The 24,876-nt window shown below is 35.5% G+C and overlaps 1 protein-coding gene across 4 annotated transcripts; it reads right to left on the bottom strand.

The window, feature by feature from the left end:
- Window positions 1–63: 63 nt before the first annotated feature.
- Window positions 64–17,154, bottom strand: avpr2aa (arginine vasopressin receptor 2a, duplicate a). Of its 4 annotated transcripts, XR_010543892.2 has the most exons (8): window positions 16,672–17,154; window positions 10,226–10,596; window positions 9,906–10,151; window positions 8,462–8,608; window positions 6,150–6,648; window positions 2,685–3,129; window positions 1,772–1,863; window positions 64–1,570 (listed from the first exon to the last, which is right to left on the bottom strand). XR_010543892.2 is itself a non-coding variant. In XM_065285774.2 (6 exons), the coding sequence occupies exons 1-6, from the start codon at window positions 16,739–16,741 to the stop codon at window positions 2,900–2,902; spliced, it is 1,563 nt and encodes a 520-aa protein (XP_065141846.1). In that variant the 5' UTR covers window positions 16,742–17,154; the 3' UTR covers window positions 64–2,899. The 4 variants fall into 4 exon arrangements, 1 of the variants encoding a protein (XP_065141846.1); XR_010543890.2 differs by having other exon boundaries at window positions 1,772–3,129; XR_010543891.2 differs by having other exon boundaries at window positions 64–1,863.
- Window positions 17,155–24,876: the final 7,722 nt, after the last annotated feature.

The following is a 24,876-nucleotide window of genomic DNA, read 5'->3' as shown; positions in this document are numbered from 1 at the left end:
CGTGACTTCTTGAAATTCAGGACTGTGCACAAGTGTCTTATTAATGTAATCATAATAATAAATGTAAAAATATGTTACTATAAAAGTTACAAAAAATCTAAAATACTGCAGCAGCTTTCAGAAGTTTTCTTCAAATTTTTTAAACTTAGGGAAAAAAATCGCCTATTTAATATTCAACACTTCAACACACAAAAACTGCAGACAAGTGACTGAGAAAATGTATGGCATTTAAAAACAAGTTTCTTGACTGTTCAGTAACCACCAATTGCTAATATCTTGGCTAGCAGTACGGGTGGTCTAATTCAAACTGAAACAAGAAGACAATTCTTGGGGGATTCAATATAAATATATTTTAGAGAAGTGAAACGTGTGAAAATTATCAGCAGCTTTCTAAGATCATCACTCTAAGTTTATTATTTTCCCTTCTCTCTCACTTTTAATGTTTATATAACCATCCCCAGCTTTTGTGACTGTACACTGTTAGAAATAAAGGTCCTAATGGATACCATTTAGGAATGGGACCGATTCCCTCTGAGGTACCAATATGTACGGTACCAGTATCTTTGAGGAACTAATATGCACCCTTTAAGTACAAAGGTCCCAGTACCTTGTTTTTTTTCTGAGAGTGTATGTAATGTGTTGTTTTCACTTTCGATCTAATTTATTTTCTGTATATGCTAACCATAATTACTTCTTCATAGAGAGGTTTCGCCGTTGAATGTCAATCTCCTTCTTTATGCAAGCAATAGCAATAAATTTGAGATTGACATTAGACAAAACACACCCTCTGTTATCAAATTCCATTGTCAGCACAAAATGTTCTTCTGTGTTTCTCCTAAAGCCTGATCACTTGCCCGGCAGTTCAACCAAGTTTACTAAAGCTCTTCATTCATTTCCTGTTCTCAGAGGAAACCAGGATTCAAGAGATAATCCATACTAAATAAATGCAGCATGAAGTTTAAATAACTTAATTATGCAAGTCAATTCAACCTCCTTTTTTGACTTGTTTTGACTTGTGATCATTTAACACAATTTAGAAAAGAAGCTGAAATTGTTTAACTAAATTTGTTAAGTAAAAGCAACACAAACAAAATATGTTGAAATGATATTTTTTACACTGCAGGTTTTCAAAAAACATAAAAATATCATATAATGATATCAGAGGTTGTGTTTACTGTGGGAATGGATCCATCTGAGGGCATTTTTGCCATAATATTCTGTCCCTCCATCAAGTAAACATTTAATTTGCTTAATTTTCTGTTGTACTTTGGAACCATTTTTATAGCTCATGTTGTCTTCATATAACAACAGGAAATTAACATCTTTAAATATATCTCAAAATATCTATAATTCTATTTAATACATTAACATGACATTTATAATTATCTCTCTCTCTCAAATGTACAGAATACAAAATTTACAGATCATCATCAAGTACTGACACAACAATAAATACAAATGCAATATTTCAAACCCATCAATTCCATCAGCTGTTGGGACTAAAAAAATACTTGATAAATGCATTGAGAATTTGCCAAACTGTTTAAAATTAATCCACAGTACTCTTAAACTGTAAAGAAAATGCAAATGCACAAGTTTTGATTTGTGATAAGTTGGAATAACTCATAAAACAAGTTGAAATTGTTTTACTTAATTTGTTAAAGTAACAGAAAAATATTTTTGATTTGATATCATGTTTTTCAGTGCTGTTCATTGTCCTATTATCCAAAATGTGTCTTTAGATAGCTATCTGAATGATCCAGAAGCCTACCTTATAAATGCATTTGCTCCTACACTTCAGTTTCCATTCCAACCTTAGGAATAACACTGCCGCTCAATTTCCTCATTTTGTTTGCCATCTGCCTGAAAAAGTGGTTTTGTAACTGTTTGTAAGTCTAAATCATGAAATTCATTCAAACTCTTACTTACTATTGTATATGTGGTTTACAAAAACATTTACAAAACATGTTTTGTGTTTTCTAAAATATTTTTGGTTTTTACAAGGTAAAAACCCTTTAATATATAAAAGGAAAGAAATGCAATCAGATAAACAACTGATATTACTCCCATTATATCTGATGTATTTTATATACAGGTAATGTAGGCATTATGCTATTCAAAGAAACGGTTTACTGACTGTAGCATACAAGGCACTTGTATAACCTGATATTTTTTTAAGTGAATTTTCTCTCTCTTTGCCATATTCTTTATGACTTCCCATTACGCTCTCTTCATAAAAGCTACAGTATGAATGTTGTTTTTAAGTGCTCTATAAATAATTTAACCGATATTGTGCAATCTAGTGTTGCTCTCTTTCTCAAATTGCTGGTGTTTTAGTGAAAACATAACTTAGTTATTTTCCCACAGCTTAGTTATTATTTAATATGTGTCACTGCTATAAACATAAATCACTCAGTGTTACCACCTCATGTTGAGTTTAAGGACCCATGCCTTGTTTTGTCCAATATGGAATCCATTATTTTAACTTTTAAGTCCTGGATTTTTGGAAAATAACCCTTTTTATAATCTCTTGTTGCTGTATTTGGGTATACTTCATATTTGTCATTTTTATAGTTCTTGTTACTATGTTTACACCATATTTATTTTGGCTTGAGTTTTTATTCCCCTGGATAGTATTTTCACCCATAAATCACACTCTCTGGGGTTAAAGCCTCCATCCTTACCTCCTTCATAGTTAAGACTTTGTTTTTATCTCCCATGCACAATGATGGACAACTTGATCCAATCTGGTCATTAATCTGACATGCGTACAGTATGTTCTGGATGATGCAGATCCCGCATGTCATTAAAAATCCGCGTAACGAGTCTAGCAGATGTTATTAAATAATCTGCATGGGACAGACACACCTGCAGCTACAGCATAAATCTCCATCGGCCCTCAGGAGTCGGGTGGTTTGGTTGTTTTGTATGGATCAGAACTGGTTGTCCTGATGATAGAGGTGTGGATGTCGCTGGAGTGGTCGTGCAGAGAGCCCCTGCGGGCCTTTGGCCGACAGCGCAGCAGTGTTAGGAGTTCACGAGAAACGCTGCTGGAGAACGCTGTGTAGATCCATGGGTTAGTGCAAGAGTTTAGATTGGCAAGCAGCATGAGGATGGTGAAGGCCACACCTGAGAGCAGAAAAATAAAGCCATTTAAATTGTGACCAAAAATAATATACCACTTTGTTTGATTTCATCTGTGGCGATATGTTTATATGCTCCCTGCTGGAAAAAACAGCATACCAGCATATGTTGTGTTTTGGTGCTGGTTTGCTAGTGAACACCAGCTAAACCAGCATTAGCACCAGAATCCCATGCTGGTCATACCAGCAAGACCAGCATATATTGTGTTTTGGTGCTGATATGCTGTTGACCACCAGCTAAACCAGCATAGACCAGCATAATTCCTATGTTGGTACATGCTGGTTTGATGCTGCTTTTTTCAGAAGGGCTTGAGAAGAAGCTGGAGTAAGAGTATATGTGTGTGTACTTTAGCAGCTGTGAGGGACTTGTGGTGATTAGATAGCAACATCTGGTTAGTGATGGAGGAGCAGCATGGGAATTGGGTAATTTATTGGTGCTAAGACATTGGGCTTTACTGTGCATGCTGTAGAGGACAAAGAGAGCAAGGGCATCTGCAGGACATTTCCTGTAGGAAACAGCAGCATGACCACGAGCAGAGAAATGTCAAGGTTGTAGGGTACATCATGCTTGCAACATATCCTCCAACCCATACGATTGATTTGGTCGTTTGTCCATTTCACCAAATACGACCAAAAGATGTGTTCACTAAATTAGAGCCTCTACCGGCAGCAGGTGAAGCTTAATATATTAGGGTATTACATGATATTTTGTGGGCTAATTTTGCTATGATGACATGTACTGGAATAAGATTTTCAATTTAAACCGCCAGGATTAATTGCATTTTATTACATATTTCACTATTCAGGCATTTAGGGCAAATAACTTACCCATTATTTATTATTATTTTATATAAACACAGCTTACAATTTTTTTAAAATGTACTTAAAATATTCCAAGTGTACCGAAGTCAAACGATCGATTTATTTGAAGAAAAGATGCAAAAGTGATGACAATCCGCTGTAAATATCAGATCGGGTGTACACCATAGACTGTAAAAAAAGATGGACGACGCGACGTCACCTCCCACCATTGTAATGAATTGAAGCCAAAAATGTCCGACCACGGTCGCCGCCATGTTTCGTAAAAACGTCAGTTTAGAGCCAAGGCATGCGCAGAAGGAATCGTCCGTGGAGCCAGAGGCGGAGCCACGGTATCAAACCGCCGCCTAAACGCTCGCGCGACCAATTCAACCACGCCATTCAAAACGACACGCCCCATTTCTATAGCATCAAATTACTAGCTAAAATGAAACTTACCACAATAATGAACACTTGAACATATATCAGCGTGATGACAACTACCTGAAAGGACCAAAACCATCTTTTGGAAACTTTTATTGGAAGTGTAAATTTTTTTTTAATTTAGAGCAAAGTCCCTTTCGTTTGAATGGAGAGAGCGGGGTTTATGACTTGTACTGCAGCCAGCCACCAGGGGGCGATCAAAGAGCCAGAGGCTTCACTTTTCAAGGCTTATGAGGCACACCCGGTGTACACCGATTCAAAAACTTCCGCCAGAAGAAGCGATGATACGTCATTTATGATTGTGAAAAGGCATTGGCTCTCGGGTGTCTCGTGACCGATCGCGTCATTACGTTAGCTAAAAGAATGTGAAGCGCTATTGGCTCTTGTAAACGACTACGTGATGCGGTTTATGTTTAAATGAGATCTGAGTGTGCGCTTCGATGATCACAGAGTTCTTCATATGAAGTAATATGGCTTCAGTTCGCAAGGTTTGCAACGCGAATGGTTTGTAATACTTTTATACTGTTTTATGCAATAAATACCTGACTGTACTTTTACTTGCGTGTTGTGTTTTATATGGTTGAGAAGTGGTTGGGTTTAGGGTAGGGTTCTGGGTGGGGTTAGATGCTCCAAAATATCTTTAAAACCATCAATGTTTATGAAACCGTTTCTACATTTACAAATTCATCTAATCTGATGTATAAGGCAAAAAACCTAAAACGTAACAACAGGTTGTATCATAGATATATACACTAGATGTCGCCTTGGGATCTAAGCATGCGTCAAAACTGCCCCCATCTTGAAACAGGGGTCTTGTCATAGGACGTAGCTAGGTAACGCTACTATCTCCGCCTGTACTTCGAATTCATGGACGATGCCAGACTTTTGTGCCGTGTATTGATGTAAGGCATACTAGCACTATGCATTACAGTTAGGAAAAAGTACATTTTCATAATATGAAGAAAAAAAAATTCTAGACTCAATGCTAAATACATGTCTGACTGTTGAAACGAACCAAAAGAAAACCAAGATAAACGCATTCATGACGAATTATAATGATTTTATTTCCGTTACACCATTGCATACAATGACGCTGATGCGGGGTTCCCCTGTTTCAAGATGGCGGCTCTATTTGACGCATTCGGTCCAATGAACTGCCGTAGCCAAGGCGACATCTGCCCTGCGTTCCAGTTCGTTTTTTATGAACTTGCCTCACTAACTTCCCTCAGTCTCGTTCACTCGGATGTACGTCATTGCTTACTTGTACGAGTGGCCACTACTGCTAGAACACTTGAAGTGGGTTCAAATGGATCGCCCTAAGCCCTTGATCACATGGAAAGTGGAGACCGCCCCCTCCATGTGCAAAGCGCGAGTTGCTGAAGTGACATCACAATCGTGTTGCATTGTGGGATATGAAGCTGCATGAAGTGTACATATGAAGTAGACTCGCTCCCTCTGTCAAAATCGAGGGAGCGAGGGTCTGTCCATACAAACTTCCCTCTTCCACTTCACGAAGTGGAACGCACTTCAAAATGGCGACAGGGATTCTCCCGAGGGGAAGTGCTTAGGGAAGTTTGCGAGTATGTGTCTAAAACTGGAGTGGAACCCTAGTGTACATATCTATGAGGTTGTATAAGCTACTGCCGCTAGAGGACACTAATCCTTTAATACGTCACTTTACGTTGTAATAAGGTGCTTGCACAAACGGCATATGAGGTTGTTATTGTTTGGAAGACAGTCTCCATGCTTTAGTTTTAGTTTTACCTGGATCAGCTGGCTCTGGGTCCCAGGCTACCCAGAGTTGTACGATGAAGAAGGGGGACCAGCAAATGATATAGACCAGCACAATAACCAAAGTCATCTTCACTGTTTTGGACATAGCTCTACACACTCCTGTAAGAGGTGAAGGGGGGTGGCAAGGTGAAAAAGAGGGGTTTGAGGAAGGTTTGGTGTTGTTGTAAGAGTTCATCTGAAGAGCAGAGTAACAGTTTGCCTGTAAAGTCACAACTTTGTGACTGTAGCTGTCTGTGCAAGATGTTTCACAGCAATCTGGGTCCGTTGAATCCTTGGGGTTGTAGGTGTTAGAATATGAGAAGTCACTGTTGTTGTTTGCTTTATAGAGATTATCTCCTGTGTCTTTCTGTCTGGTTTGCTTTTTGAGGATGGAGAAGTGAAAGAGCACCATGTTCTTCCTCATATCAGCAGAAACCATATGCTTTGATTTCAGGTAGATGTTGTCGTGGATCTCTTTGAATATTCGTACCTAGATGCACAAAAATCACATGCTTACATTCAAATATGATATGTATTATTAAAGCAACAAAAACACATTGATAATTGTGTTCAGATTTGGTTTCAGTGAACTTCTTGGGAACCGCATTAGCTGTAGGAAAGAAACATCTGCACGTTAGAGAATTCTGCTCCTGAAATAGAACGACTCCGACCAAAACTCCTAATCCAGGTCAGAGATCACAATCTTAACAGGGATGCTAGAGAACTGAAACATTATGATGCATGACAGAGGATCCAACACACTTCAAAATACTGTCAACCCACTGGAAACACTGCTAATCCCAACAGTGGATTGTCAGCATAATGTTATTCATCACCTTGACAGTGTGAAAATCTCAAAAGAGGACAGGCATTAATATTTCTGTTCTGGTACACGATCTAAACCTCCCAGTAGCCAAAACAGAGCGATCTAGAGTGTAATTTATGTCATGCAGACCAAAAACAAAGCAAGGAAAAATATATTAAGCTTGAACTTATTAATATGGCTCTTGACACATAAAGAAGACGGAAATCATATTTGGGGAGTATTAAAGTAAAAAAATGATGATGAAGTTGTCACATCAGACATAACTCTGGTTGATATCCAAACAGCTGCTTGAAATAATGATGAGATTTCCGTAGTGGCACACGGGATGAACTCGGACTTATTTTGGAAACATTTTTGAAGAAGAGAACTTGGCCATTTGCCTTTACAACTACAATATCAGAAAACAGAGGTCACAATATGTACCTCAGCTGTTACTGGGGCAATACTTTTATAGCTTTGAATCTAAAGAGTTCATATTAGTACCTCAGATACACATATTCGTACTATCAAAGCATGCATATATTACTATCTCAAGGGTATATGCTACTAAAATGAATACATATCTGTGCTAATGGGTTGGTACATATTATGAAAGGGGGGTGCTCCAGAAAAAGCTGGGGTACATATTTTTTCAGTGTACCATATCTCTTTACATGTGGTACTGTGTTGTCACTCATACCAAAAACACCACATCAGAGTTATGAAATCATTATAAACTGCAAAAACTTACTTTTTTAATTAGTATTTTTGTCTTGTTTTTAGTAAAAATATCAAGGTTTATTTTTTAGATGAGCAAAATTATCTAAGAAAATAAGTCTTGTTTTCAGACCAAAAATATCAAATTTAAGTGAATTTGTGCATAAAACAAACAACAAAAATCTGCCAATGATGTAAGCAAGTGTTTTAGATTTTTTTATCCCATTGGCAGATTTTTGTCTTGTTTTCAGTAAAAATATCTAAAAATTCTTAAATTAAGATGCTTTTTCTTGATGAGCAAAACGACCCAAGAAAATAAGTCTAGTTTTAAGACCAAAAATATCAAATGTAAGTGATTTTGTGCATAAAACAAGCTAACAAATCTGCCAATGGGGTAAGACATTTTTTCTTGAATTTAGTTAGGGTTAGGGTTAGGGTTAGGGTTAGGGTTAAACAAGATTTTGTTGCTTACCCCACTGGCAGATTTTTTTTGCTTGTTTTATGAACAAAATCACTTACATTTGATATTTTTGGTCTTAAAACTAGACTTATTTTCTTGGGTCATTTTGCTCATCAAGAAAAAGCATCTTAATTTAAGAATTTTTAGATATTTTTACTAAAAACCATTCAAAACTACTAAGAATATTTTTTTTTGAAAATAATTTTTTGCAGTGCAGAACTGCTATTAAAGTGATTCACTAATATCAGATTCAAATAAATGACATGAGAATGAAAACAAGCTTGAAGCACCAGATATGGAATGTAAAGAAAGTAGCAATACCTGGCATACGGTGATAATGAAGGCAGGAAGCACAAATACCGCTAAAGTCATCCAGGTGACGTAAGCCTTCACACCCCAGGACTCAGCAAAGTTTCCCCAGCATTCAAACACTCCTGGAGCAATCTCTGACCTGGAGAAAATAAATACCTGTGGAGAAGATAACAAAGGGTGGGAAACAGAAAGTAAACACAAAATATTTGCTACAGTATTCACTGTGATTAGAAGTAAATTAAAATCCATTTAGAAAACCCTTTGTAGTTCATACCATATAATTTACTGTATATGTATCTATACGATTTTTAGCATAAGCTAAATATTCTTGCAAAATTTTAAGTTATAAAGTAGGCTACGATTACTTATTTATTTTAGATTTTCTACATTTTAAATTTATAGTATACTCATCAAAACTGGAATAACACTACTATGGGAATTATGCTAAAATAAATTATCTGCAACATTATCTCACGGAAGAGCTTTTAATGAATCCAGTAATTGGCAGAGCATGCCGTCTCAATCTTGGCAGCACATCACACGAATCACCCGCGGATAACTGAAAATAGGTTAAGAGGCGGGACGTGGGTGAATGCCTGCATAGCTCAACGGTTGTGAAAGCAGTGGCAATTCACCTGTCACTCAAGCGACCACACCCTTAATTATGCAGAACTTAAAGGCTTAATATAATTTAAATGGTTGAGTTACAAAAAAACTCACAGTTATGTCATGAAGGGCAAAATTAGCTAGACCAAAATCACTTTTTGGACCAGGCTGTAAACATATTGGGGCGGTTTCCCAGACAGGGCTTATCCTAGTCCCAGCTTAAATTGCATGTTTAAGTTTTATTCATTTCAAAACCCCTTGCACTGACATATTTTAACATATATTAGTACCATTGTTTTGTCTTAAGATGCACACCACCAGTATAGTTTTTTTGTGAGGTTTGTTTGTAAAAACTACTTAAATGTCCTAAAAAACTATAAAGGGCTAGTCCTGGATTAATCTTAAAGCTGTCCATGAAACCACGCCATTATTTTCTACTGTAAAGTTGGGCATTTTAAAATGGGGGTCTATGGGAATTGACTCCCTTTTAGAGCCAGCCTCTTGCGGCCAGTCGATGAATTACAGTTCAAGTCACTTTCGTGTTGGATTTATCAGAGAAATTGGAAGGTTGCCCTCGATCTGTACCTAAATGCTACATATTAGGACCTTAGTGTACTGCCCCAGTGACACCTTGGACCACTTTTTTAATCGGAAAGTGTAGAGTTTGTAAAAATCGTGCTTTTGGCATTTTATCAAGCAACTTCTTGAGGTTTCACCCTGAGACATTTTTTAAGTTTGCATCTATTCTTGGCTCTGTGCAAAGCTTTAAGATTGTAACAATTGAACATTACTGTAACTGTGTGCTATATAGTAGCAATTAGATATATAATATAAAATAATACAGTACCTGTGGCACACTGAGAAGAAAAGCAAGACCCCAGGCCACTATAATACTTCTGTTCCAGCGTGAAACGGCCCCTCCTTTGTAAGTCTGCAGGGGGCAGCAGATGGCATTATGGCGGTCCACTGTCATTGCAACAATCATAAAAGAGGATGCAAACATTCCCACAATCTGCAGATACTTCACAGAGCGACACAGCATATCAGGGCCCTGAAACCTCTCTGTGATATCCCATAAAAGCTGAGGGAGCACCTGCAAAATAAAATCATGCATGTGAATACATTTTTGTAAGTATTATGATCATTACAGTTCTACATTAAACTCACCTGAAAAAATGCCACCACAAGGTCTGCAAGGCACAGATTGACCATGAATAGGTGCATGGGTGCATTGTGTTTGCGTCTCCTCAGCAGAACCCACAGTACCAAGCTGTTCCCTAGTGTTGTGAGAGCCAGAACCAGACCAAGAACTCCAATCTCCGCTCGAGCTAAAGCCATGTCCCTCGGTCTGAACAGAGCGGGTGACTGTGTGCCGTTGATGGAGCCATTTTGAGATAGCAACCAGAAGTATGATCCATTTCTTATGGTGCTATTGAGTCCAGTATGCTCAGAGAAAGAAGAGGAGGTGAAGTTGGTCAATCTAGCAGTTGCATGGACTGATATATCCCAAACTTTCTCTCCCGAGTAGCTCTCCATGCCTGCAGAGAATAGCATAATACGCATTAAAGTGGCACTAAGGTGTGCCAAGAAAACAACCCCCAAACCATTACACCATCACCACCAGCCTGCACAGTGGTAACAAGGCATGATGGATCCATGTTTTCATTCTGTTTACGCCAAATACTGACTCTACCATCTGAATGTCTCAACAGAAATCGAGACTCATTAGATCTTCAACTGTCCAATTTTGGTGAGCTCGTGCAAATTGTAGCCTCGTTTTCCAATTTGTGGTGGACATGAGTGGTACCCGGTGGGGTCTTCTGCTGTTGTAGCCTCTCCGCCTCGAGGTTGTGCGTGTTGTGGCTTCACAAATGCTTTGCTGCATACTTTGTTTATAACGAGTAGTTATTTCAGTCAAAGTTGCTCTTCTATCAGCTTGAATCAGTTGGCTCATTCTCCTCTGACCTCTAGCGTTTACAAGGTATTTTCACCCACAGGACTGCCGCATACTGGATGTTTTTCCCTTTTCACACCATTCTTTGTAAACCCTAGAAATGGTGTGCGTGAAAATCCCAGTAACTGAGCAGATTGTGAAATACTCCGACCGGCGCGCCTGGCATCAACAACCATGTCACGCTCAAAATTGCTTAAATCATCTTTCTTTCCCATTTTGACATTCAGTTTGGAGTTCAGGAGATTGTCTTGACCAGGACCACACCCCTAAATGCATTAAAGCAACTGCCATGTGATTGGTTGATTAGATAATTGTAGGGGTGTCCTCGAATCAGAATTTTCGAATCTTTCCATAGTCGACCGATAGTCGAATCATATCTATGTTTGTATGCATGGGTTGGGAGGGGGCCAGACCAGATACAAACTGGTAACTTTTATTTTCTTTCACAAGCAGCACACATAAACAACTTTCTGATGAAGTGACCAAAACTGTCTTTCAAGTGATGAACGAAGACAAAACTGACGATGCATTTATATATTTATTTTTTTAAGGTAAAATATATAAGGCAACATTTGTTTATTTATTCCTCATAACATTTTAAAGCCACGATCTACAGAACATCACACAAAAATACATTTTGATAACTAAACCTAAAAAAATAACAAAGGTGATTCTGCCTTGGCTAATTCAGTGTTTTTATTTATTTTGGAGATATAGCGCGTCAAAGCAGTCATGACCAAGAAAAAACCCGACAAATGAGAAATAACAAATAATTTGTGATTGTGACTGTAAATGATAAAAACTAATCTTTATTTACAATTCATTAAACGTTAATTTATAACATGAAAAACACTGAAAGTAATGATTTTATAGACACTACGCGTTATTATTTAGCACAGAAATACCTGCTTGCTTGCTCTGACTTTGATCATCTCTGTATTCACTTTAGATACAGAAAGACCGGATGATATTATTTATTTCAGGAATCTCTTTGCTATCATTTAAAAGTGAACACCAACCATAATATTAAATCACAAGAAAGACATTCGTGTCAGGCAGAAATAGGTTCGGTGCAGATAGTTTCCGTTTCATCACCGAAATTTAAAAAAACGGCTTACCTGTTATGTAGTTTAACTTTTGACAAGATAACCAAAATGTATGATAAATACATTTTAAAAACTTATTCCCGTCGAAAAACATCCGTTTTTTAATGTTTAGTTTGATGAACTCCTAAATATGAGACGCAGAGCACCTAGCCCATTCGGCTAAATTACATGCGCAAGCATGGCCAGCACGCAATAGCGCAACATTGATACAACGAAAAGCTATCCAAAATTTATAAACTTAAATTAGATCAGAATTTATGTTTATAATAGATACATTTTTTAAATAAAATAAGGTCAGAAGTAACAAAGTGCAGAACAAATATGCAAAATGCCTCAAGTGCACAGAAATGTAGAAACAAAGAGGCAATGGTTTATTAACGAAGAAACCTCCGTGTAGCCCGGTCACAGGGGTTGTTGGATTTATTAATGCATTTTAAAAATATTTATTGAAAGCTGTTACTTCACATATTATTTGCAGCATTATCATAATATGCTGTATATTAATATATTGTGAGAAAGCTGTTATATGTGAAATCAGATAATGTGTGCACCCATATACGGCCAAAATTGAATGATCCTCATTTCATAACACATCTGCGACGATTCGACTGTAAGATTGGTAGTCGAATCAGGCTTCTTCTATCGATGCATCGAATCTTCGACTATTCGGGGTCACCCCTAGATAATTGCATTAATGAGAAATTGAACAGGTGTTCCTAATAATCCTTTAGGTTAGTGTAAATGTATGTTAGCAGTGTGTGAACACAACAACCCTACAATGAAAAAATCAACCCTCTCCTTTTTTATCCCCATTCAAACAAAGCAGTCTTATTAGACATGCTGTTTTGATTCTCTTGTTAATGTGATGTCACACTGATAAAGCCCTGCCCACAGCCACTGACTGACAGTCCTGCATTTCCATAATTTCTGCCCTCAGTTGTACACTGTCAATAGTGAGATACTATTGTCTCAGACTGTATACACTGGAACCACATTAATTTTAAAGGTGCAGTGTGTAAATTTTAGAGGCATCTAGTGGTGAGGTTGCGAATTGCAACCAACGGCTCAGCCCACTGCTCACCCCTCGCTTTTGAAACACATAGAGGAGCTACGGTAGCCACCACCGGACAAATGTGTCATCATCAGAGACAACTTCTGTAGAAATATGGCGGCCCAAAATGGCGACTTCCATGTAAGGGGACCCTCGGTGTATGTAGATAAAAATGTCTCATTCTAAGGTAATAAAAACATAACGGTTTATTTTGAAAGGTCTTTATACACTCCTGATAATATAGTTCTGTAAATAATTTTGCATTTCTGTTAAGAGATCCTTCTAAAATTTACACACTGCACCTTTAACTGAAAGCGCTGAATGTCTCTTTTGGTAAGGGAGTGAGGCGCAGTAACTCATTTGGATTTAAAGGTACACACACAAAAACAGTGCATTTTTGTTCCCACCCAAATAGGGACATTTTGAACATGCTATAATAAATGACCTTGTAAAAATGTGTATGTGCCCTTTAATGCAACATGAACTACTATACATTTGGCAGACATTTTTATTTAAAGTAACTTGCATTCAATGAATACATTTAATCAGTATAGTGTTCCCTGGGAACCGTACCCATAACCTTATAACGTAATGCTTTAATAGCTGAGCTACAGGAACTATTAAGTTAAAGCAGTCTATTTCCTCTTGATACAAATCTTTTATCCATTTTTCCCCAAATCGATGTGAATCCCGAAAACCCATCCAGATTTGTCCGTTATGTTCACTCCCTTTATATATCTCTCTCAACGACCATGTTCTCTATCTGCTTTCATTCCATCGCCCGAATTTCTATTGCTTTTGAGCGTTTTTTTCATATGCTCTCTGATCCTTTTAAAATATGGTTTATTTTCTTGACCCTGCAAATAAATTATACAAACAAAAATATCGGTTGCACAAGTGAGACTGGCAGTGTGAGAAAGAGGGGACGCCTGAGACTTTGACTTACATAAATAAACAGAAAGGAGGAGGTGCGTTGAGAATTGGACACTGATGGATGTACATTACAGTGAATTATTTAGTGATGCCCTTCAGAGGCAAAGATTTTTACATATTTCCCACAGAACAAAATAATAATTAACACTGATCAAGTGTGAAAAGCTTAAACTTAATATCATACAATATGTATAAATTGTTTCAGCCCCAGCAACATAAACAAACAGCTTTTGTGGCCCAAACTTAACTTCTGGTAAACTTCCACATATAATCAATAACAACAACGTCCTTTTACAGTAGTTTATTTCTGATAACAAGGGATTGTAAATTACCTTCGTTCATATATAATATCTATCACATATCAACTGAGCTAATGTTTCCTGTGTAAAATTCATGTTTACAGTATATCCTACAGATCCTTGAATTCTTGCCTGGCTGCCAAACCTCTCCTCAGTTGTGATCCACGCTCATTGTCTTCCCTCGCCTTTAGCAAACCAAAACATTTTTTTTTCGACTAGGTATTTGTTTCAGATATCAGGTTAGAAACTAGCCAGACTGATAAATAAATAGTCAGGAAATTCCCTTCGGTTTAACCGTGACAATGCAGCATCTCTTCTCAATTGCAAAGTATAGAAGATACTTGAAAACCTTGAGTTTCCCGAAGGATTTTAATAGCTATGCCAAAGAGGACAAATCAAATACATAAAAGTTACAAATATACAACCAGTCATTGAACATTAAGGCAACATTTGTGTAAATGCTGTAATCATTTTGACTTGTGCACTCTATAAACAAACGGTGCTAAATAGAACTAAAAATAGTTCTCTGGCCGGTAATCATAGGGGAACTTTTTAAGTGCCATGTAGCACCTATGTAGAACCATAATGTGCTATATAGAACCATAGTTGGTGCTGTAGTGGTCCTATATCACCCCCAGATGGTTCTTCATAGATGCTTTATACTGTAGGTGCTATATAGCACTAAAATGGTTCCCCTATGATTACGAGCTTTTAGTGCTATTTAGCACAATTTTTTTCAGAGTTTATAAATGATCAGTGTTAAATATTGTATTAAATACAATCCCTAAATTATTTTCTTCTTTATAAATAAATTTTTTATGAGAAAACATTATAGGGAATGTGTACACATATGCACAAAACTGTATGAGGTTACAGTTTATAGCACAAAAACATTTGGTAAAGCATTGCCTTTGCAACATAAACATAAGGGTTTGATTCCCAGGGAACACAGTGATATACCTTTAAATGCAATGTAAGTTGCTTTGCATAAAAGTGTGTGTGAAATGCAAAACAAGTGTTAGGAAATAACATTTCTACTGTTGTTTTCCAGCAAATATAAACCTCTGATTGAGAAACTCCACACAGCAGGTGTCTTTTAGGTGCAGTTATTAATAACACGTTTGTTCCTGTCGCACAGGTTTTTGAGGTCGTCCCCTGAAGCATCTGATGCATGAGCTGTTCAGTTTACCCTTGCTTTGTCATTTTCACTCGTCTTTGAAGCCGTACCCTGTGGGATCCGTTTGTACTGTATGGTGCTGCATAAATGTTGACCTAGGCTAAATATAACTTATGATACAGAGAAAATGCTCTGGTTTGTAAACCGCTTTAAAGTACAAAATACTTCTGTGTTCTAAAGGTGAACCAAGTCTGTCTATTAAATGTGTTTAAGTAATATACAAACCAATATATTCTCTATATTGTAGTGGGTATGTTGATTGATAATCCAGTTGTATACAATTTTACTATGAATTTGCACACATTCATGCACATGCAGATATTCATGATCAGTCTCACCTGCATAACACTCACTGTAAAATTTCTCCCTTATTGTTTCCTTAAAATATATTTTAAATACAAATTATTTAAAATATGACTTTGTGTAAGGTAACATTTTATTTTGTACGAAATAAACACCCTTGCACATGAACACTACAGTTTTGTCAGTGTGACCTGATGTTATGTCTTATAATTAATTGATTTATAATTCATAATTTCATTTTTATAATTTTGTACTATTTTCTTAAATTTTTACTAACCACAAATTTGTCTTTTAACATTTACTAAAACACTGTTAATGATTTCTTGGCACATTTGAATATTTGCTCACATTTGAACTTTGAAAAGGTACCACTTTACAATAAGGTTGTATTGTTAACAAATGCATTAGCTAACATAAACTAACAATAAATAATACTTTTACATCATTTATTAATTTAAGTTCATGTTAATTTTAGCATTTGCAAATACATTTTAAAATCCAAAGTTGTAACTCTTAACATTAGTTAATGCACTAACACAAACAATTGTATAGCATTAACAAATATTAACAAAGATTAATAAATGATAAAAACCTATATTGCTTATTTTAGTTCATGTTAGCAAATGTATGTATTATTGTTAACAAATACTGCCTTTATGCAAAGTGTTACCTTAAGCATTAGTACAAAATGTAATTCTTATCTAAAAAAAATATGGTAAAAAAAAATCATTTATTAAAATTTCTACATGAAAACAAGATTGTTGTTTTGCAGAAAATTAAATAAACTTACTCTGATGTTTTTGGAAATCAGCCGTAATAATCCATGTGTATTCTGAGCTGACAGTACCGATGAATAGCATTGAGTTATTTCAGCATCTTTTGCTTTCTCCCAAGTCCATATACACAGAATTCAGAGTTTTACTTTTTGAAGAACTGCTCCAGCAGATATAAGCAATGAAATCCAAGAAATTTCCATTCATTAGAGATTAAGTCTGAGCATTCATTTCTCATCAAAAGCACCAGTGCAGTGTGCTATAACTTGATCATTGCTTAAACATATTTCTTACATGACTTGCCTTCTCTTCCTCCCTTTCTGTCTCGCCTAAGCACTTCTCCCTTTTCTCAGGTCTCTTGTGTTGTAAGATGGGGGAGGAGCCAGAGAATGATGCAGGGTGTTCCACTTGTATACATCCATCTCCACTGTGACACAAAGTATAGATAGGATGTGAAAGCTTTTTGTCTCAATCCCTCTGGTAGCAATGCTGTTAAGAGTATGAAATCAGTGTAAATATTTGCTTCCACATTTATATTGGACTGGGTGTGTTTGGGTGTGACTCTATTTTCGGCAGTTGTTTTAATGTGTGGGATGACACCATGTGATTGACATTTATACAATGTGTTTCTATTTTTTGTCACTTCTTGTAAAGTGTCATTCCTTTGCTTTTACTTGCAAATAATTTGCTTTACTGGGTTACATTATAAATACATAAAGAGTCACACCTGTCATAACCCAATCAACCCGATCACCTGCACGTCACCAATTATATAAAGTTGTTTACCTGCTTGATGTTTGCTTTTCTTTTGCGGTTCTGCTTTAATAAACTTCACTTATGCTTACCCTTGTGCGGTCTCTTTTGCGTGACAAAGAAATTGTTTGTTTATGCACATTTATAAGTGTTTTTTACGATTTGGACAAATATCTTTGAGACACAATTTTTAGCACAAATTAACCAGACATGCATAATACAAATCATCAGGACATTTATCATAAAAAACCTTAGAAGAATAAGGGTCAGATAGCTGCAGTTTTATATCTCAATGTCCCTACACAGTATGTGTTTTTAGCTATTGCTCTCAAAAATTAAGTTGCAATTCAAGACAATTCTTTGGCAGGGAGTAAAACAGTGGCAGCTGTTTTCTTCTGAGAAATGATTTGTTTGGCAGCACATTCATCTCATTGTCATCAAAAAACTTAACAGAAGTGCTGAAGGAACCAGATCATGTCAATGCCTCGGGTACAACATTTTAACAGGTTCCTGACAGAAATTGGTTAAGACAGAATCCAAACTGAACTTAACCTGGATGTCCACTTATGTGGACCTAAAATATTTTTGATGTTTGCACCATGATAGTTAATTCTGTGTAACTGGAACCTGTTGTACACAAACATGGACGAATACACTGCTTCATGTTCTTAGAAAACAATTTGGTTATTATATGTATTGGTTCTTCCTAACCCCAAAATAGCTGGTAGAAATCTGAAAAAAAAAAGACAAACCAAAACCCGGGCCTTAGGAGGTTAAGTTTAGTTGTTCAAATTGGAAGGTAAAAAACCAATAGTTGTTGTAATAGCTGTTTAGCAAAATGATTATAATTCAATGTGCATATGTCGATTTTGCAACATGATCTCATGGAAAGTCTTGTATACATTTTTTTGTGTCCATGGCACGAAATCCAGCTTTTTTACGTGCCTTGAGCACAAGGGTCTTTTTCATGTCATTTTATGTATTGTTTTCTCATTTTTTATCCTATTTTTAACTCATTGTTGCTTGGGGATGGCATTAGGATGTACTTTTATAAATTGGTTTCTTCATGTTTTTCTTCCACTTTTTAAAACTATTCTCGCCTGGAGTTGGGGTTAGAGTTGTGGTTTGGGTTAGGATGTCTAAAAATGCCAAGCGACAATGGTAAGAAAATAAGAAAAAACTATGAGAATACAATATATAAAATGAAACAAAAAGAAAGTTTTGTACGAGTGTCACGAAAAAGACATTCTGAATTTCGTGCCATGGACACAAATAACTTGATCAAATTTTGCGTGACTATAACACGACTTTCCGTGAAATCAGTCTGTTACAAGAAAACAGAGATGTGAAATGTGTGAGGATATGTGGAGGCTCTTGAGACTTTACAAAAGATTGGCAAGGAGGTGACACCGTACTGACAAGCAATAAGCTTAACGAGGGGACTCATGTGGGAAAAAGACATGGGATATTGGTTCACTTAGGGGAATTTCTCCTGGGATTTTATTGTTGAGATAAAAGGTACACAGCATCAACCAACATTAGACAAAATGGCGACAATTATTGACTGCTCTAAGCAACATTCTTAAACAACGCACCTTAAAACAAACTCACAGTTCTCACAAGCATTTTGTCTCATTCTGGATCTGGTTTGCTTCTGTACATGTATGTAGAATGTTTTCATCATTTGTATTTGTTTCTTTTACACAAAAACACAAAGATATCCTGGTTTTCTTTTTTTTAACCAGATCTTTGAATTTCAAAAAAAAAACTTTGTCTAATAGACAAACTTCACGGTTTGATGTGTTTATACTATACAAAATGAAAAGAAAACACATTTTAGGAATCCGTCTCGGGGCTGGGAAAGTTAAAGAGAAAACAAACCAAGTCAGACCAGTACAAGTAAACCAATCTAAAGTTAATTAAATAATTACATTTTGTTATTATTTACACACTGATGTTGTCCTAAACCATATATGTTTTCTGTGAAACACAAAATTAGACATTTTCCAAGAATGGCTACACAGATTTTGCCATAAAAGTACTTTTTCAACCATGTCTGTCAAGCTCTCTAAACAAAATAAAAAGGTCCACATCTTGTTTGCTGTTTAAAGGGGACATTTCACAAGACTTTTTAAAGATGTCAAATAAAACGTTGGTGTCCCCAGAGTACGTACAGTATGTAAAATTTTAGCTCAATGGCAGTGCTGTGATTGGGTAGTGCAGATTAAAGGGCAGTATTATCCCCATCTGACATCACAAGGGGAGCCAAATTACAATTTTACAATGAGCTATTTTTTCACATGCTTGCATGCAGAAAATGGTTTACTTTAACTAAGTTACTGGGTTGATCTTTTTCACATTTTCTAGGTTGATAGAAGCACTGGGACCCAATTATAGCACTGTAACATAGAAAAATCATCATATGTTCCTTCAAGTCTTTCCAAGTCTTCTGAAGTCATAGCTTTAACAAACCTAAATTTAATCCATTATTTATTTTGTAAATTATTTTTCTGCTATCATCAAAAGCTGATGCTCTTAGCTGCTAAGTTGTTAGTTTCTTATAGGGCCACTGTTATGAATATGGAAATTTACACTGCACGTAAAGTAATGCTTTACACAGGTTGCTTGAATATCACTCATGCTTGTGTTATGAAGTGTAAGTATATTAAACATTTCATGCAATATCCATGAATGAGACCTGACACTATACTGAAAGTGACTACAGGGCAGGATATTATTTTACATAAAAGGCCCTGACTTACAGTAATTACCTTGAGCTTATATCTGGAGTTTGCATAACCACCTTTAAATGTATAAGTATATGATGCATATGTTTGTGTATATTATATACATATATAGTTTGTATACATATTATGTGTGTGTATAAGGCGTTCTTATCAGTGTACTTAACACATGTACATAACAGAGGCATTCATGTGTGAAACTGGGACAAGTTGTCACAATGGATAGCTATTAAAGGGATATTTGACCTATGAAAACTCTGTAAAAAATGATACACTGGATTTTCTCAAAAAATGAAAATATAGTGCATCATTTTTGCATCCACTTTTTAAGTAAGTTTCACATGCAAAATTGCAATTGCTTAAATTGCTTAAAATTCAATATGAAACTTACTTAAAAAAGTGGATGCAAAAATAATGCACTATATTTAAAAAATGTAAGTAAATCCAGCATATTATTTTTTGGAGTGAAGTGAACAGAGGAAGATGTTGGAAACTTCAATTTACAGAAAACTGCACTGCATCACAAACACAAAGTATTTAATTTTACCCACTCGGGCAGTTAGATGGGCAGCTGAGAAAATGAAATCATTGTGCAGTGCTGTCTTTTAACATTTATATTGGCTCTGCCTCTCATACTAATGATTTGAACAAACATGTTTTATGTGCATGCGTGTTGTTTATTTACTTTTTTTGGAAGACTGAGAGAGTGTTGATGTAATTCAGTAATTCTGGCAATGATGATTATTATTATTATATTCATTTGTGAAAGAAGCTGGAAAAATGTGGTCTGAAAAAAGCTATGCTGCAGGTTGATGGTAAAAAAAGAGGTATAGAATGAATATTAAATGCATGGTACGCATTTAAACAACTTGCTTTTGCAAGTCAATTCATCCTACTATTTTAAGTTTGACTCGTGATAAGTTGATGTAACTTAAGAAAAATAAGTTTAAATTGTTTCACTTAATTTGTTAAGTTAAAGTAAAAATAAAAATATATGTTAATTTGATATATTTTTTACAATGTGGATAAGACTGAATTTGACATCTTGTTGGCAATGTAGACATATTCATGATGCTTTCAGAAGCAAGAATTACAAAGCAAGAGAATTTTTTTAATTTAATCAGATCTTTAATACAATTCATTTGGTCGAAAGCTGAAAGATTTTTTACTGACAGTTTAACTAACTTAAATATTATATATATGTTTATAGAGAGTAAATCCTTGTTGTCAGTCTAGGTGGAGTCAGAAGAGTAAAGGAGCCACAGGCACAAACTCATATAGACTTTCTTTACCTTGTACACAGATGCAAGTCACATTAGAGTAAATAAGGGTTCCCTTCTGCAATGAAACCCAGCCAGGTTCATTGACAAAGATATGTTCATCATGTTTATCTTATTAAAAGTAGATTTGAGTTTATTTGGGTTTATGCTCAACAATAACTGAGATATTTTGTGCAGACCAAATGGTTGCAGGAATTATCATTTAATAAAAAAATGTATGAGGTGGTCTTGTTCTTGTTTCTATTGATGCCTTACATAAAAAAAATGAAAGAGAAAAGAGACACTTGTTTTCAAAAAAAGGTTCTCAGAAGAAGCAAGTGGCCCCTTAAAAACATTTGGATGTGAAATTTAATGAAAAAACAAATAAATCATTACAAAAGAAAAACAGGAGAAATATTACTAAGAAATATATAAGCTAAAGGATTTTCTCACTGAGATTCAAAATCGTAGCATGAATTAAAGTGAAGAAAGTCTTACTTTGCCATGATTGGCTGAATAAACTTAAAATGGAATAATGGCCATCTTTGCAATGCATTTGCATATTGACATGAATGTGACAAACTGGTGAAACGGGAAGGGCTAATTACAAAGTCAATAACTCCCTCATTTGTTCATTACCGGTTTTGGTCACGTCCAAAAAAAGATCTTTAAGTGAGCCAGCTTTTAGTGTGCAGTTGGTAAAGGACTAATGTTCCGAAAAGAAGTTGACTTAATACAGCTGGTCTTAAAATGCTAGGTTATTTTCAACTCAGCGTTGGGTGAAAAAGAGATGAACATTACTTGCTGGCCCAGCAGCTGGGTTAAAATTTAAAAAAAAATTCTGACTTTGTACTGTTACAGTTTTTTTGAATTGCTAAAACACTAACCCCCAATCTCTGAACCAAATTCATAGTGGCCTAAACCCATTTGTCAAATCATGCACTCTTTTTGCAAAATTCTAAACACAAACTTCTCACTAAAACACACATTTCACACTGCAATGCACTTGTTTTATAAATGCTAAACACAGGCAGGCAAAAGTTGAACACAACTAAAACACCGTTATCATCGAGTAAACACAACAACTCAAAATTCTACACACTTTTATCTAATGGTATTTTTTACCAATTGTGTGAATTGGAAACAGTCTGAGAGGCAGATGAAGAGTATGAGGAAGAAAAGGACACCAGAGACAAAATTTGCAGTTGGATTGCTGACTTTTTACAAAATACAAGTGCTGCTTACAGTAATATTGAAAACTTACTATTACTTGCAGTACTTACAGTAAAGTATTCACTACATTCACTGAACTAAACTTGTGATTACAGTACTAGAGATTTTTAACAGTATATTTGTCAAGTGTGTTGTTTTTTAAGGTAGTTTCTAATGGATGCTTGTAGTGTTTTATATTATAGACTTATGTGTTTATGATTTGAAAGCTTAGTTTGATTTTGAGTACAAGTGAAATGGTTTTGAAGCAATTGTTTGATTTTGCTAAAAGAGTCAGGGGTTCTGTGAATTTTGTTTAAAATTGGGATTTGTGTTTAAGGTTTTGAGAAAATGAGTGATGGTTTCAAAAAATGTGTTTTAGCAATTCAGAAAAACTGTAACTGTAAAACCATGAAACGTGAAGTTAGTACAATACACAAGCACAAAGACCACACTTGTGCCGAGGATCATTTTACATTAATATAGTCCTTGCAAAAATCATGCATCAAGAAGTGTCATCCCCCATTTACTGTTATTTTTTTTTCTCAAGAAGCATTCGTAATATTAGGTGTTAGTCTTTGTAGCCTGTGTGCATATTTAAGAAATAGGTGTAACAGGCCATTAGTGTTTAATGATACTGACTTCAAAGTGTATTAAATGAACTTAAATAATGAAGTAGTAAGGAGAGAGAGACCCAACACATCTATTGTGTTTTTGTTTTTTCAGGGTATCATTACTTTGTTTTTTATCACATTTACTCTCACAAGAGCTAGTGTATAGACGGTATAAAAAACATGTCTTAAACAAAAACATAAGATTTTTGCTGTGATGTGGATTTAACAAACCTGATTCATCAAATGTTTTTTAGACATGGTCCCTTGAGGTAAGTTGAGTAAGAGAGAGAGAGAGAGAAGAGAGAGAGAGAGGTAAAGAATTTGATCTCTCTTTGACGGCTAATGTGATGGAATCCCTTTATTAATGTATTGTGCTCTCTTAAATCTATTGCATATTAATGTCAGGGTGTAAGGAAGGGCGCACATTCACAAAATTGATGGATTGATTTCAGCACTCAGGGGAAATTGGGAGAGTTGTAAAATAAATCATGAATGATATGACAGTAGCTGAAGCTGATGTAAAACTCTATTACAAATAGCTGGAATCTAAAGACGGAAACAAAATGACCAAGGCCCATGCTTTAAATTGAAATACAGTCCTGCTTACTTTTGTGCTGTTTATAAGAGGTATTTGCATAATGAAATAGAGTCATGGACATAATGTGCATATTTTTGTGTTTAAATACTTTAAAACTCACATACTTTGGCATTATTTTATGTTCGAAACCTTTATAAACAAATTTCACAAATATCAGTAGTTATTGGGATGCTAGGATAATTGAAAAACTTTTGTCCAACTATCTGGATGTTATATCAAGTGCAATCTCAATCAATGAGAACTTAATTAAGAACACTGTAAAAAAATCTGTAGAAATTACAGTATTACTGGGTTTTACTAGCTGCCAGTAACTTACTGTAGATTTTACACTTATGTTATTTACTGGCAACAGTTTGTTCAAAGTTAAATGAACACAAAACATTTTCAGACTTTATCTTCTACAGTAAGTCACTGGCAACCAGTTGCATAATTATAGGGCAAATGTTTTACAGTGAAGTTAGGCAAAAGCCGCTAAACGGCAACTTAATTAAATTAGATAATGATATTGACCGAATGCTCTTGGCATTTATTATATGTTAAATACTTTCGCTTCAAATGTGCTTAATTCCAGCCATCCGCTAATCGCTACATTGATTTGTTGTCAGAATCCGCTAAACGCAATGTCAACTTAGTGCACTTGTGCATGAAAGATGAATTAGATGAATGATGACATGCAAAATAAAAATACGTTTTTACACGTTGATCATTTGCAATGTTTAGTTGCATATTTATGAAAGTTTTTGCCACAAATGCCTGCATGCACTGAGGAGTTTTTGCAGCTAAAGACAAATTTGCTAAATAACAATGAAATAAAGTGACATTTGTGAAAATAAGGCATTTTAATACCTGACTAATAACCTTTTCATTGCTATTTAAGTGAAATGAATGAGCTTTTAGATGGTTTTGCATCTGAACTTTAAACAGTAAACATGAAATCATGTGAAATCCCAGGTGGTCTTTATACCTGAAAGAAAAGTTTGTATATTTATTTGTATATCTGAAAAATAGCTACAGAAATGTAATGATAGACTGGTACAACCAATGT

Source organism: Paramisgurnus dabryanus, chromosome 21 (genome assembly GCF_030506205.2).
Source record: "Paramisgurnus dabryanus chromosome 21, PD_genome_1.1, whole genome shotgun sequence".
Classification (NCBI taxonomy): domain Eukaryota; kingdom Metazoa; phylum Chordata; class Actinopteri; order Cypriniformes; family Cobitidae; genus Paramisgurnus; species Paramisgurnus dabryanus.
The sequence above is the reverse complement of the archived record's forward strand: the minus strand, read 5'-3'. Positions and strand labels throughout refer to the sequence as shown.